Source organism: Xylocopa sonorina, chromosome 8 (genome assembly GCF_050948175.1).
Source record: "Xylocopa sonorina isolate GNS202 chromosome 8, iyXylSono1_principal, whole genome shotgun sequence".
In the NCBI taxonomy this organism is placed as follows: domain Eukaryota; kingdom Metazoa; phylum Arthropoda; class Insecta; order Hymenoptera; family Apidae; genus Xylocopa; species Xylocopa sonorina.
In genome coordinates this window covers 3,933,452-3,947,425 of record NC_135200.1, presented here as the reverse complement: position 1 = coordinate 3,947,425, position 13,974 = coordinate 3,933,452, and the positions used below count along the sequence as shown (strand labels likewise).

At 48.2% G+C, this 13,974-nt stretch overlaps 1 protein-coding gene across 4 annotated transcripts in view; it reads right to left on the bottom strand.

Annotated features, from left to right (window-relative positions):
• The window catches only part of N (neurogenic locus Notch protein), a 245,395-nt gene that overhangs the window by 87,660 nt on the left and 143,761 nt on the right, over positions 1-13,974 (bottom strand). For all 4 annotated transcript variants that reach the window (XM_076899547.1, XM_076899548.1, XM_076899550.1 and 1 more), the window contains 2 exons: positions 9,190-9,546; positions 6,014-6,169 (listed from right to left, as the gene is read on the bottom strand). In XM_076899547.1, the coding sequence (XP_076755662.1) occupies positions 6,014-6,169; positions 9,190-9,546 (513 nt within the window). The remainder of the gene's footprint in view (positions 1-6,013; positions 6,170-9,189; positions 9,547-13,974) is intronic.

The window sequence follows — 13,974 nt, the reverse complement described above, 5'->3', positions numbered from 1 at the left end:
CGCCGTTGATGATCCTTACTCGCGAATCAAACCCAAACGCCCACCCTGACTCTCGAGATATCTTCATCCTTTATCACTGTCAACCGAACGGCACCAAGAACGAAGGCGCAGTCCTCGCCAGTCGACCGATAATTGTGTTCCACCCCGGGTCCAGTAGTCACGAGAGGGATATAATGGGGAACTCGGGCTGAAAACGAACCCGTGGCCCATCAGGGAAGAAAACCACGAGCGAGAGGGGGTGTAAAAACGAGAAGCAAGAGTGGCAATGGCAGAAGGAGAAGAAGAGGCGCAGGGAGAATCGTTTTGGTCCCACGGGGGGAAAAAAAGGCCCTCTTTGAGTAATGTCTTCCTAATTACAATCCTCGCGTTCGAAGCATGACACGGGGGTACTGTCTAGCAGAGGGAACGGGTTCCCGAACGAGAGGGCCTGGCCTCTTCTCGTCCAGAAAAACTGGTATCCTTAATTCATTATGCGGCTATAAAAAAAAAAAAGTTCTTAACGGACGAAATCTGGTGCAGGGGGCAGTCTGGATGTTTCGAGAGGGACTTCTCGACGATTTCTCCTAGCAGAACTATTGGGGATGACTATCGCGTTTGGTAACGATCGTGGACGGTTGATCGTTTGGGGAAAGTAAAGGCAGGATACGTGGCTTCCTGTACTTTCCTCCGATGTTTTTATAGGTCCACTCTTATTTAAAATTGTCTCTTTGCGTGACTCTGTGGATTTTTCACGAGCTTCAGATTGGGCAGCGATCATCCACGATGCGAGTCGTTCAATATCCCAGCGAAAAACTAGTATCTGCACTGATAATTTCGCCGTAATTCGACATAATCGAGCATGTTAAAGAAAGTGAAGTAAAAATGACAGACGCTCGCGAAGAAGAGTATCTCCTGGTGAAAGCGAATGATCGATTTTTAATGAGCTACACCGATTCTAAGACGACAGTGAAGTCTATCTAATTCGTCGTAAACACATTTTTCCGAAAGTCAAACGCAACGCCAATTTCGATCCAACAGATGCGTATCCGAATAATTGAAAAGATCGAGCGTCTCGTGCAGACAAAAAGAAAAATTGAGAATCCCGCAACGGGGCGTAAGAGAAGGAAGCTGGCGTTAAAGATCCCGACAGATTGATCATCGTTGGTGGACGTGACGCCTCGTGGACGTTCGCTGAATTACCCCCCCGGGCCGTTGGCCAAGGAACGAGCCGCGTCTCGTGCGTTTAATGAAATAGAGAAAATGAATCGTGATCGCGGGTCGTTACGCGTCGGTCGTAACGACGCAGACACTCCCGCCGCGGACTGTGTGTCCCTGGACCGAGGCAAACGAGCCCGATTGTTAACGTTCACCCCCGAAATCCAATTAATTCCGCCGCGTGGTTGATTAACGCACCCGTGCGGGGAACACCTTTCGCGCTAATGCGCAGCGCGGGCCTCGTCCCTCGCGCGAGAGGCACAGAGAGACGCGGTCCTCGCGTGGAGCGCGCGAGGATCGCACAAAAGAACCATTTCCGATTATTAATGAAGTGTCTTTGTCTGGAACGAAACGTATTAACCGCCGCGCTCGCCTAGCGGCGCGTATTTATTATCGCAGCCCGCGAATGAATGGGATTGGATTTACTTAGATGCATTTTCAACTGCCGCTCCTTCTTCGTCCCAACCCTTCTTGCTCCTTTTTCGTTTCGACGCTACGCGGCTTCGATCTCTGAACGAGTTCGCGGTCGCTGGTTTTACTTTCTTCGTCGGTTGTTTTCGAAGATTGCAAGGTGTTGCTTGAATTATTCTTTTCTTACAATACTTTAGAGGTATTTATTACATATGTTTTTTTTTCTGAAATACCATTCAATTATGGGGATAATATTGTAATAATCGAAGAAGCTGTTACTTGACTTGAACTTTTCGAATGAAATTTGTCATCTTTTACTATCCAGTCTACGATCTGCGAAAAGGTGGCTCTGATTCGCAAAGGGGTGGATTCGACTTGCAAATGGATAAATTTGAAATGCCAATAATCTATCGCAGACATGTGGCAAAAAGCTGGCGGGCGTGCATTAAAACGGAGCATTAATCGAGAAAAAAAAAAGCGACGACGGTTCTCTTTTTCGTTCGTTACTCCGCTCCGGCAGACAGCAGGCTCGATCGATTTCGTTTTGCGTTAACGGTGCGCGCGTTACTCTCTCTCGTTACCATGACCATTAGCATTTTTCCTGGTTCACGGGTGATCGAGCACGGCCACGGCCGTATTCCCCTTATTTCCGTGGGGCGACGTGACGCCACCGTAACGATTGACAGCCCGTTCCGTGCCTGCGCGATATCATAAATCGAATTCCTATTGATAATGCGCGGAGATAAACAGCGCGGCGGCCATCCGCGTGGAAATGCCCGACGGTGTGTGGGCCCCCATGCTGGCTCCTCGATTCTACGCCGTGCTATTAATTAAACCGCGACTACTGGCTGTCCGTCGGTTAATTGCGAGCTCGTTTACCGCTGCGCTGCACCGCGCGCTCTAACAGATTTTCACGGTTTCGCGTTTAATTCCAAATTCCGCAGCCTTTCTCAGGGCGAGCCCGAACGTTTCACGCGTGAATCATTTCAAGCTCCGCTGCTTTCCTTCCACGGGATTTCAGGACGTCGCGAATGTGGAATTTTAACTTCCTTTAAATCTCTCTTTAATTACACGATTAACGCCGTTTTATTCATTTAACATCCGAGTTGAAACTAGTAAATTTCTCATCGCAACTTTGTCTAATATCCACCATTTTCATTCGATAATTACCGCGAAAAGGTTTCACGATCCTGCTCGAAAACCAGGCGAAATTGCTCGCTCGAAAAACTTCTAGCTGGCGTGCACCTCGTCTCTCTCTCTCCAGAGAGAGTTTTACCGAAAACCAATCTGATCGGGACTTTCGTCGATCGTGCAGATTCGACGTGTTTCTGTAACGCGTGTGCGAGATCGGGGCGACGAGGCGGCGCGAATCGGTAAATACGCTTCATTATTCGCGTACGCGAGGTGAATCAACGTTGCCGCGTTGAAAAGGATCGAGGAGGGTGCGCGGGACCGGGCGTTCCCGGGACAACTTCTCGATCGATCGGTATCGACGCACGTAACGCGTACCACGAAACATAAATCCCTGGACGGACCATCAATTACACCGGCGGAATTATTAATAATCGTCGCTGGCACGCTGGGACCCGGTTCGATCGATCGATCGCGGGACCCGCGGAGAGCTGGCTGCCTCGTTCGCCAACGAAGAGGGCGAGGAGGCCCTCGCGAATGACAAGTTCGCTACGCGAGAGGGGAATAAGAAGAGGGACAACACAGGGAGATCGAAGCGAGCTGGATGCTTATTAAAGTGCGTTGCACCCTACAGGTGTTCGCCTGGAATGCTTTTGAGAAACGGATCGCGAACGAAGCTGCGGAGTTTCGGTTGAAAGGAGCATCCTCTTCCTTTCGTGTATCCGTCTTCGTTGACCCACTATTCAGAGGACGCGTTTACCTGCGCCCGTAATTTCCACGAATTTCGTGACTCGATGCCTTCTATTCTGTACCTCGTTCATTCTTGTTGCGTTCCCTTTTCCATTCATCTCTGTATTTGCAATTTGTTATCGTATTAAGGTCCAGCATATTCGCGAGAAAAGACGAGACAGCGTTCGTACTGTTAAAGCACAGTTTGCTCCGGCACGAACGTCCGTCCCACGAGAGTTTAATTGGAACGAGTTCTCCGTATCCGCGCATACGTTTCCCACAACGGGTGATCGTGCGCTTCGCAATCAGATGTATTCAGATAAGATGGCTACGACGCGTCGATCGAAGGGTTCCCGGTTCGTGATGGATCAATCACGAGCGACGACACCGGCGGTAAAGGATGAACGAGGCGCAGCCAGCACCGAATTAATCGATCCCCGCCTCGATCGGTTCCTCCGTTTCCCCTCGCGATGCCCCGTCTGGGATTTCAATTTGCTCGAACCGTGGGGGCTTTCTCGCATGATCGCGCGCATTAATCTAATAATTATCGTCCGTCCTCGATCTCTCGCGTCGACATGTTACGTACCGACGAATCGGAGCAAACGATTCCCTATAACTACTATACCTTGTAACGACGATCTTTTATCGCTCTATTTCTTCAATTTTGCAAATTTATGCATAGCTACTTTTGGGGTCCTTGATATTAGAAAATTTGAATTTACTTTAACCTCTCAGATAGGATTTAATATTTCACACCTCAGGTGTTATTTAAATTTGTCTAAAATATATAGCGTAGACACTGAATGTATTCGAAAGCGATATCTCACAACAAATGAATGAAATTAAACGAGACTCCACATCGATCGAGACACCAAACCGAATATCCACTGGAACGAACCCGATTCTTTGCTCGACGCGTGGTGCCTATCGTTTATTCGAGAACGCGATACAGGGCGCGTATCGAGCCTAACGAGACATTGTGCGTTCAGAGACGGCTGATCACGCAACGGGGCCGCTTAATCCCGATTTTTATTCACCGATTCGACGATTCTAACGAGCCACGAACATTCGAGAGCGGGTGGCTCTCGACCGGCCGGTTTATTGCTGCCCACGCGGTCCCAAGTTGACGCGCGCGGGTCGTGCAAAGTACGCGGCGGTGACCCGCGCGTACGGACGAGGGGGCCAGGGCGAACAGAAAGAAACGATGAAGTCGTTTTAAGTAACGCATTGACCCCGCGCGACCGACGAGGCCATCCGGATTTGATCTCATCGGTATTTCGTTTCGGATCCGCGGCACGAACGCACCGCGTAACCGAGGAATTCCTCCACCGGTTCTCTGACGAGTTGTCTTCGTTTCGATTATTTTTACTTTCTTTTTTTAACGATGTTTATTTTAGCTCGAGGTTTCTCGTGGGCGATCTCGAACGTAGGACGATCGTACGAGATGTTTAGGTTACTGTAAATGATGCTCTCCGGTGCTCGTTGATTTATAATACGCGAAGGTATAATGAGATTGATCGATGCGGAGATTGGGGAAGTAAATGATACTGAAGTGATATACTGGTGTTTCGTTCGCTTTTTTTCAGTGATTATTAAGTGGGTTTGATCATTTTAGAAAGTAGGTACTCGTTGATACTTTTATGAAGGTATCTTAAACATTATTTCTGGTCACTAATTTACTTTTAAATTTTATATGACTTTCAATAGTTATGGAAAATACGTATTCATTAATATTTTCATTAGTATGATTACCATAAAAATGATTTTTCTCGCGAACGTTATTTAGCAGAGCAGCTGTGAATTATCCGAAAACCACGGTCACGTTTGAACTTATCTCCACTTCAACACAGAGATCGTTGTCTAAATAAATTGTTGCGATGTTAAATGAAACCAAGCACTCTGAATTGAAACGTAAAATTATCCATATTTTAATAGACAAGTATCTCGAATTACTTAGGCACCCTGGCGAACAGTGGAACACGGTTTATTATTCACCCCGGTTAGTTCATACAAGAATCTAACCGGCGCCACGATAAAATCTACCAAGATGCAATCTCCGCGATTATTTTTCTCGTTCGTTCATCCGCGAAATCATCAGCGCGCGTTTTTCGAACGGACGAATCATTAATAACCAGTGGCCCAGCGGAGGCACCGTGAAGCGAAGCCACGCGGTGCTTTCGTTTTAGACCGAGATTACTTTCGCAACTATTTCAGAATGTACATGCTGATCCCGAGGGACCGTTTCTTGCCAACGTATCGCTGAATTAATCGTCGTTACGGACAATAATATATACTTGTCTCGATTACACTGGCCACGTGTACATTCTTTTTCCAGCGATCAGCTTCGTTGATGAACGACGAGACGAGCACGAATCGTGTCTGATTCGCGTGTAATTGAAAATGTTCCTATTATCGTCCGTGAAAAATGAAACGCGAATGTATCGACGTTCGTGTTATCGCGAATGGTACGCAGAATATGCGTCGCGATGCGCGACGTGGTTGTTGAAAGAGAAGAGAAGGGTGAAAGAGAAACGAATCGATCGCTTACCCTGCTCGCACTCGTCGATATCCTCCGAACAGTCCACCCCTTTGTAACCGGTCGCGCAGGAGCACGTGAACGACCCATTGATCGGGCTGGTGTCGCAGATCGCGCCCTCGTGACAAGGGTTCGAGGTGCAAGCGTCGTCGAGATGGCAGAGCAATCCTGAAAACGAAATATTCTTGTTAGTAACGAAATTAATTAAATTACGTGTGTTCATCTTGTGACTCGTAGGAGATAGAATCGATATGTTATTAACACTTTGACTGCTACACCGGAATCACATGTTCTGTTCAAGATGCCACTTTTTATTTCAATGTATCTTCTATATATTGGCCATATTCAAAATGCACTAACTGTCAATTGTCATTCGTTTTTTACAATTGTAACCACACCTATGACCACTGTGGCGTCACAGGAAAAATCGTGGAAAAATCATATAGAACAGATATATAAATATTGTATAGGTTGAATTTCTTCTTTGAATCACTTTTTACAAGAATTACTGAGAACTTGAAAGAGTTAACTTTATACGTGAAGTTTATAATAGTTATTACTAAAAATAAAAGCGTTCATTTAAAGTACGAATAGCAAGAGCTGCGTGTGAGATAATTATTGTCGAAGATCGTTTACATACAGCATTTTTAGAGACGCATTCAAATGTAAAAGAAGGAATAATTCGACTGTCCGACGATTGTCGAGCGATCGCGGGGAAAAAATCGGGGCAACCGTGTTAGTCCGCCATTTTGAAGGGGGGCCGGCTAATCGCGGCCTCGTTGCGTGCATTTCTAGGACAAAAGTGTCGCTCGTCGAGCGCCAAACGCGGCGGCTGCCAAAGATGGACATCATTAAGACCTGGCGCGTTCGATCGTAATCTATCCAGAAACGTTACGTACGCTCGAAGATCGCGGCGCGTACAGAGGAAGGAAAAGGTAGCTATGACAAATCCCAGCAATGGTATTCGATGAATTGCTGGTAACACCGGTGAGGTTGCACGACAAGCCGGTCTAATTGCTCCGCGCGGCGAGGAAATCGAAGGAATTCCAATTGAAATTGCTCGAAACATTCGATGATGCGCGACTAAAAAGTATTTCTTTGGACGTTCCATCCTCGACAAAAATACCCGTAATCGTACACATTTACAAATTTAAATTCCAATTCCTGCTATAATTATCAAAGAATGACCGTTTAAGATTAAATTAAAAGGAAATCAGCAGCCTTCATCCTTGCGAGTCGTTACCAAAATTCGCCGTTTAATTGTTCTCGAGCCAGCTATTTAAACGCAGCGGTAAAGTCGGTGCCCTTTGTTGGTCACCGGCTGAACAATGGCACCCGAACGCCGGTTGGATCTCGATAACGGGACAAGGTACGTCTAGGATGTTCGCGTATAAAGCGGAGTGAACCGCGGACGCAGATGCACGATTACACACCCGCGGGTTAACTGTAACCGCGTCCTGTACGCGCAAGAAAACGAGCCCCCTCGCTTTTAAACACGGCCCTCGAGATGCCATCGTTACGCGTCCCATGCGGGCATCGCTGGCCCGTTAACTTGTACGCGCTGTTAAAACGCGTTCCCGTGGGTAACGAGATCGTAAATCCGCGGGCCCATCGTTCGATCCTTATTGATATCGCGGCAAAAAACCGCGGCGGGAGTCCTGCCGGGCCTTGTAGCAGGTGATTTAAGGGGACGTTTCGAGAGTGGCCTAAGCGGCGCGTTGGTAATTAGAGGGTGAACGATGAGTGGTATTGTGGATTTTTGTTTCGCCGGGCGTTAAGTGGTAAGTGTGAGATAGTATAAAGTGGCGAGTGCGTGTACCGCATGTTACGCTGTGTGCGCACCGTGGGAACACATGTGTGTAAACCAGTTGAAATGTGTGCCTGTTGCGTTAGGGATTAAAGTGGGGAAATGAGGCAATATTGAATCAGCTAATCTCTCGTCGGTACTAATTTTTGAATCAACACCGAGTTATTGATACATCAGCGGTTCACAAGCCAAAGTGATTAGTTTGGAGAAAAAAAAAAATGAACAGTTAACAGGAAAATGTTAGCACGAGTCCGACGCTCTGCTGGTCGAAGTGAACAAAAATTGAAAAAGTAAACTTATTGCCGGTTACTTTATCGTGTGAACGATTCGCATCTACCGGAAGACGCTCTTCAACCACAGATTAGAACGCGATAAGATATTAGCAGTAGAAGACAAACGTGGTTCCAACGCTTTTGTAACCGACTTCGTGCACTGTTTTAACTCGACCCAGCGCACGGATCGCTGCAAACTCGCGCGTTCGATTTACCCAGAAAAACGTCCCGACGAAATTAAAAAGCCTCGTTAAAAGGTACACCGCAACGACTGCGCGTGCAAAAACGACGAACCTCTGCGTTCTAGAGCCAAGTACGATCAACAACCACCCGTTAGGAATGTCAGCGGCGGAGTCACGTCCGCGTGGACAAAAAGCCAGCGAACGCATGGTTTAAACCCGTTGAAATCCTTCCCTTAACCGTGACGCGAGCCACTAACTTAACCCGCGAATTCCTGCGTTTCAAATTTCCCGGGGTTGCGCGCGCGCGCGCGCCGGGGGTAAAAAGTCGGTGGGGCTTGTGGTTGGCGTGGAATCGCAATCGCAGCCAGAGAGAAGAAGGATGCCTGTATTTGGCGATCGTTGGCCGTCGCCGCGATCGATCTGCAAAACCGCGCTCGCACCGCCAGGCCTCGCTTAGGGGCAAGTAAGGACAGAAACTCGTTTTCAATCGTCAAGGTCGCCGCGGTCTCCGTAAGGCCTGTGCGCACCAGCCTCCGGAATCCCGGGATTCCGACGGGCCCGACGAGGGGCTGCATCATATCGTTGTGCACGTGCAGATGCACCTGCCACGCTGCTGCGATGCATAATGCCGACACGATTCCGCGAGCAGCCTTGCCTTCGTCTCCTGAGCACCGGCGCGAGCTCATTCCGCGGATTCGTCGCGATTCATGGAACGTTTGCGCGCGTTGAGGACTCTACCTCGCTTTTTCCAGTCTACAACGATTATGGTTAATTCTTTGCTCGTGACTTGTGCCATTTGTTCGACACCCGCGACTTCTCGACGAGAGAAAGAGAGAGGACCAAGATGGCGTTAGTTTCGATAAATGATTGACTCTATTGCGAACGTTCTCGTTTGCGAAAATTCTGTCGAAGAAATCGTGCGCTTACCAGTCTTTCCATAGGTGCATTGACAGTAGAAGCTGCCGACGCGGTCGATGCAGGTAGCGCCGTTGAAGCAGGCTGCACCCGCGCAATCGTCGATGTTGACGCTGCAGTCGGGCCCTGTCCACCCGTTGACGCATATGCACGAGTAGCTACCCGGTGAATTGGTGCACGTGGCACCGTTGTGGCACAACGAGGGCCGTACCGAGCACTCGTCCACATCCTGCTCGCAGAGCGTGCCCGTGTACGACGGCGGGCAGAGGCACGCGTACTCGTTTATCCTGTCCATGCACGTCGCGCCGTTTTGGCACAGGTTGCCTGGACAGTCGTCGATGTTCTCCTCGCACTGGTCCCCGCGGAAGCCTGCAACACGATTGGAAATCAGTTCGATTAGTAGTCCGCCTTTGTGAGAGAAGAAACGTTGTGGTATATATTTAATTTTTTAAATATATGTTACATTCGTAAAATTTCTATACACTCTGATCCATTTTAAACGATAAAATCGCGAGGAGAGGTATAATACACGTTTCGAGTATCATAAAACACAAGCAAAAGCTTCCGTGATACATTTCAATCGGCTGCTATCCGCTCGATCTTCAAAACCAACAAAACTTTCCCTCCGTGCCTAATAACGCCTCGCCAAGGTACACGTACCGCGGAATTGAAAGGAGCAATTTTAAACGAGCAAAGGAAGGAGCGAAGTGCAAACAAACGATCGCGAGACATTATAGAGAGCTGTCGAAGGGTGTTCCTTTGATCAGCCAGGCCCCATTGACGATCGCCAGGGTCATAAAGAGAACTCATTAATACGCGACGCGGCCGTTCCTTCCCGCGCGGACCGAAAAAGAATAATTGTTGCATCAAAGCGGAGCCACGAACACATCCCAGGGCCCCTTTATTGTTCCACGAATTTATGGTGGACCCGAAGAAAGGACGGGCGGAAAAACGAGCAGGCGGTCCGTGATAAAGCGATACAGCCGGATGACCGTGAAATTGATAGCTGGACGTATCGACCGATCGTTGCACTACCGCTACGCGCGCGGTAAACAAATAGCCGCGCGATGATGAGCGAGGATTTCTCTCGCCTGAGGATCCCGCCGTGGAACGAAATACAGAGTGCTCGACGAGCTGTGGGGGGGAATATTCCGGGGAGGATTCCGTGGAACGACCGGCAAAAAGGCGCGATACGCCGTTCGATTAAAACGCAAATCGGCGTGCCACCCTCGAGGGGGTAAAAACCGTGGTCATAGAGGCGAGAGGGCTTAGCGGAGGATCAAGAGGATCGACGTAGCATGACGCTCGGTTTATTTGCGCGGACCGATCGGATCTTTTATCTAAGCAAATAAAATGCATATTTAAACTCTATGGTTAATGGTCCCGCGGCGATCTTCTGTCGCTGCGCGTTCGGGCTGATCGGGTGGAGGCAAAAAGAGACGAGGGGGTTGGAAGAAGTTTAACGGGAATTTAAGAACCGTGGATACCACGCTTCGGATATTAAACGAGAAAGGAAAGTTTATAAGAGTTACCAGCCTTCATCGCCATTACGCGAACACGTTCGATGCGTTCGATATCTCGTGACTTCATTTTTAATTGGTCACGGTTCGTCTGTATACCCTAGCGATGGAAACCAATGAGAAAACACAATTACTAATTTTTTATTTTATCGTCAGAGTAGTTTCTAATACCAAACACGAAGCTGCGAAGTCACAAGATTCCCTTTCTCGACGCCACGTCGAATTGAAATCGTGGCTCCAGTTAGAAGTGCACGCGGCGAACGATCTTAATTCAATGAAAGTATAAGAGTATAAAATCTGTAGCGCGACCATGCCTCGAGCCAGAGCGGCACCAGGAAATCCGGGTACCAAGCGAGGAGTATGCAAGAATTATTCTCGACGGGCGTACGTGGCATAACCGCGCCGGTACACAAACACGTGTCCACTTTCCTTCCGCCCTTATCTATCGGTATCAGTCGCCGGTCAGCGATGCAAAACCCGGTCGTGAACCGTGCTTACCAACTCTAATGGCGCGCATAATTTATGCTCGATAGAGCGGTTAACTAAACTTCCTATGGATCCGCGCTGGTTCCGCGGGTATTGGTACACACGCGCGTCCTCTGAGCTAGAGTTGAGTGAGCTAGAGCTTCGATCGGGAACGAGAGGGGCAAAGAAATGGCGAAAAAATTCATGAACGATCTCCTCATACGTGCGGTACACAATCCTGGCCCACGACGTTATTATACGACGCGATCAGGGCGTAACATTAATATTAAAGCGATGCAAAAGTGTATCGACCGTCTCGCGTCCGCCATTACCGCTGGCCGGCCAACTGGACGTCGTGATTCCCGCTGCTCTCCACGGAAGTTGTTTCTTGTCCATTTTAGCCTTTCGAAAGACTAAGTTTTTCTTGCATTACAGTGAAAACCTTAATCATTGATAATTTAAGATCGCTACAAAAATCTGAACGTTACTGAAGATCAAAAATTTTTCGAAAGACTAAGCTTTTCTTGTATTACAGTGAAATTACTGATCACTAATAATTTGAAATCGCTACAAAAATCTGAATATTACTGAGGATCAAAAATAGAGGAGTTTGTTTAATTAGTGTCTATGGCATATGGATTATTAAATTTCGAGTGTAATAGGTTAATGGTAGTGTAGAAAATAATGCATAATTTAGAAGACGAGCGAACCTTTCTGTATCGAGGGAAATTGCTACCGCAAACCGACTTCGCAGTGCAACAGATGGTTACACGCGCGCGCGTGGTGTGTACGAGGCGCAAAGACGAATTTCGACGGAGATTCGGAACTGGAATTTCAAGGAGGTTTCCCTCCTTGAGTTACCGGATTACAGGGGACTGGCTCGCCGGTTTACACGCTACCGTGAGACTTTTACGTCGTAAAATCCAGCATTATAATACTTCCCTGGCCGCGAATTTGCACAGCCGCGGCGTAACAAGCAGAACGCACGACCGGGCATACCGATACCCCGCCTTTCGTCGTCTTTTCCCCTCTAGCCTCGTTAAATGCTCTCTTTACGAGGTTCCTGTCTATCCTGCCCGCGAGAAAGCGGAAGAGATATCGCTTGATACATCTTTGGAATCGTTCGACCGCGACGCGGCGTAGAGAAAGGGCGTGGAAAAGGTATGGATTGAAAAAAAGTACAAGTTTGTTCATGTTCGATGGCAATAATGGGCAAGAAACGTGGGGGGGCATCGCCACGGTTCCCGCGGCGAATCGATCGCGTTTAATATCGATACTGGCGTGGATGAAAGGGGGACGGAGGTGTACCCTTCGCGTTCCCTGAAAAATCCACGAATTTGCAGGCAGATCCGTTCCGCGTTCGAACGCGCGCGTCCCTTCACGCGCCCCGATCGGTTTTCTCCCCCTTTTTGCATCGTCCCTTTCAGACCCGCGCAGGGAGCGCGTCCTAAAAACTGTTATCCCTACCGTAATGATGATGGAACATCATCCGTGCGATCGAGAGTGAACCTAACTTTTTTTACCCCGCGATGTAAAGAATTTTAGGATTACGTAGAACGTTCGAGAGCCAGAAAAGAAACAGCTCCACGAGCGACCGTGTTTCTTGCTCACCTTTTTCATTCGACGGCTGATAAGCAACCAACAGAAAGACTCAACATTTTAAGCATTTTTAACAGTTCATGCCAAAACACTCGATTTCTACTTAAATTCGTTCATCCTCATATTTGTCACCGCTAGCGAATTAAAAATTTGTATTAAAAAGATAGTATTTGTGAACGAAAAGTGCGACTCACAGCATCCCTTCTCGATTACGATGGAAAAGCGGGGCAAATCGAGGCAGCGCGACGATGACTCGCGCGAACGAAAAGAAGAATCGCGAGGGGCCTCGCACGCACCTCGAGGAGAGGAAGCGTAGGCGCGCGCGCGCGCGTTGGAAAAGGTGGGGCTAACGTTCTCCACCACTTATAAATCAACCTGGTCGGGAGGCCCATAATTGCGATTGTCCATGAGCCTCAGCCCAGATCGGAACGATCGAGGGACAGCGTGTGCGTGCGTGACTATCCGTGTGGGTTTCGAGGGGTGTTTGCCCGCAGTGCGGACCCCATTTCGACCAAGGATACGTATCCGTTACTTCGTTACAGATGCGGGGCTGTAACGAGCGGAACACCGGTATAAATTCACCGATACTCGGCTCCCTGGCTCTCTATCTGGCTCTTTTTCGGCGATTCGCAGCCACAACGCTTCGCTAGCCTTCGCTAGTCCCTCTCTAGTTCCGTCCGCCTCTCTCCTTTCTTTCGCCTTTCGATTCCGCCCGTGAGAGTCGACTCAAAAACACGAATTCACGATGAGCGAACGGACTCGCTTGATTCGTGTTCACCGTTCCGCGATTTTTGTCTAAAAAGATCGTTAAACGTGTCTTGGAACAGTGGAACTGAGGTACTGAGACTTGTCTCTGTGCTAAATTTGTCTCGACAGGTTTCTTACGTTTCGTGAATATCACTGCAGGCTTTTAAGTTGTTGATTGTCTTTGATATTGACAAATGTATTATCATATAAAAAGAAAGCAGGTATTATATCGATGTATAAAAAACTAGAGGCGCAAAGACTGATAGAGGGAAGAAGATATTTAAATACCCACGAAATGGCTTATATCTCGTGCGTATATTGCGATACAAATCTGTACCACGGTGCAAAGGCGCAAGGAATTGGCCAATCGTGATAATTTCGGATCCAGTGGTGTAATTATGGGAAACGACTAGGTCCAAGGATACGCCTGAAAAAGGATGCGGTCGGCAAGGCCGAACGGTTCCAC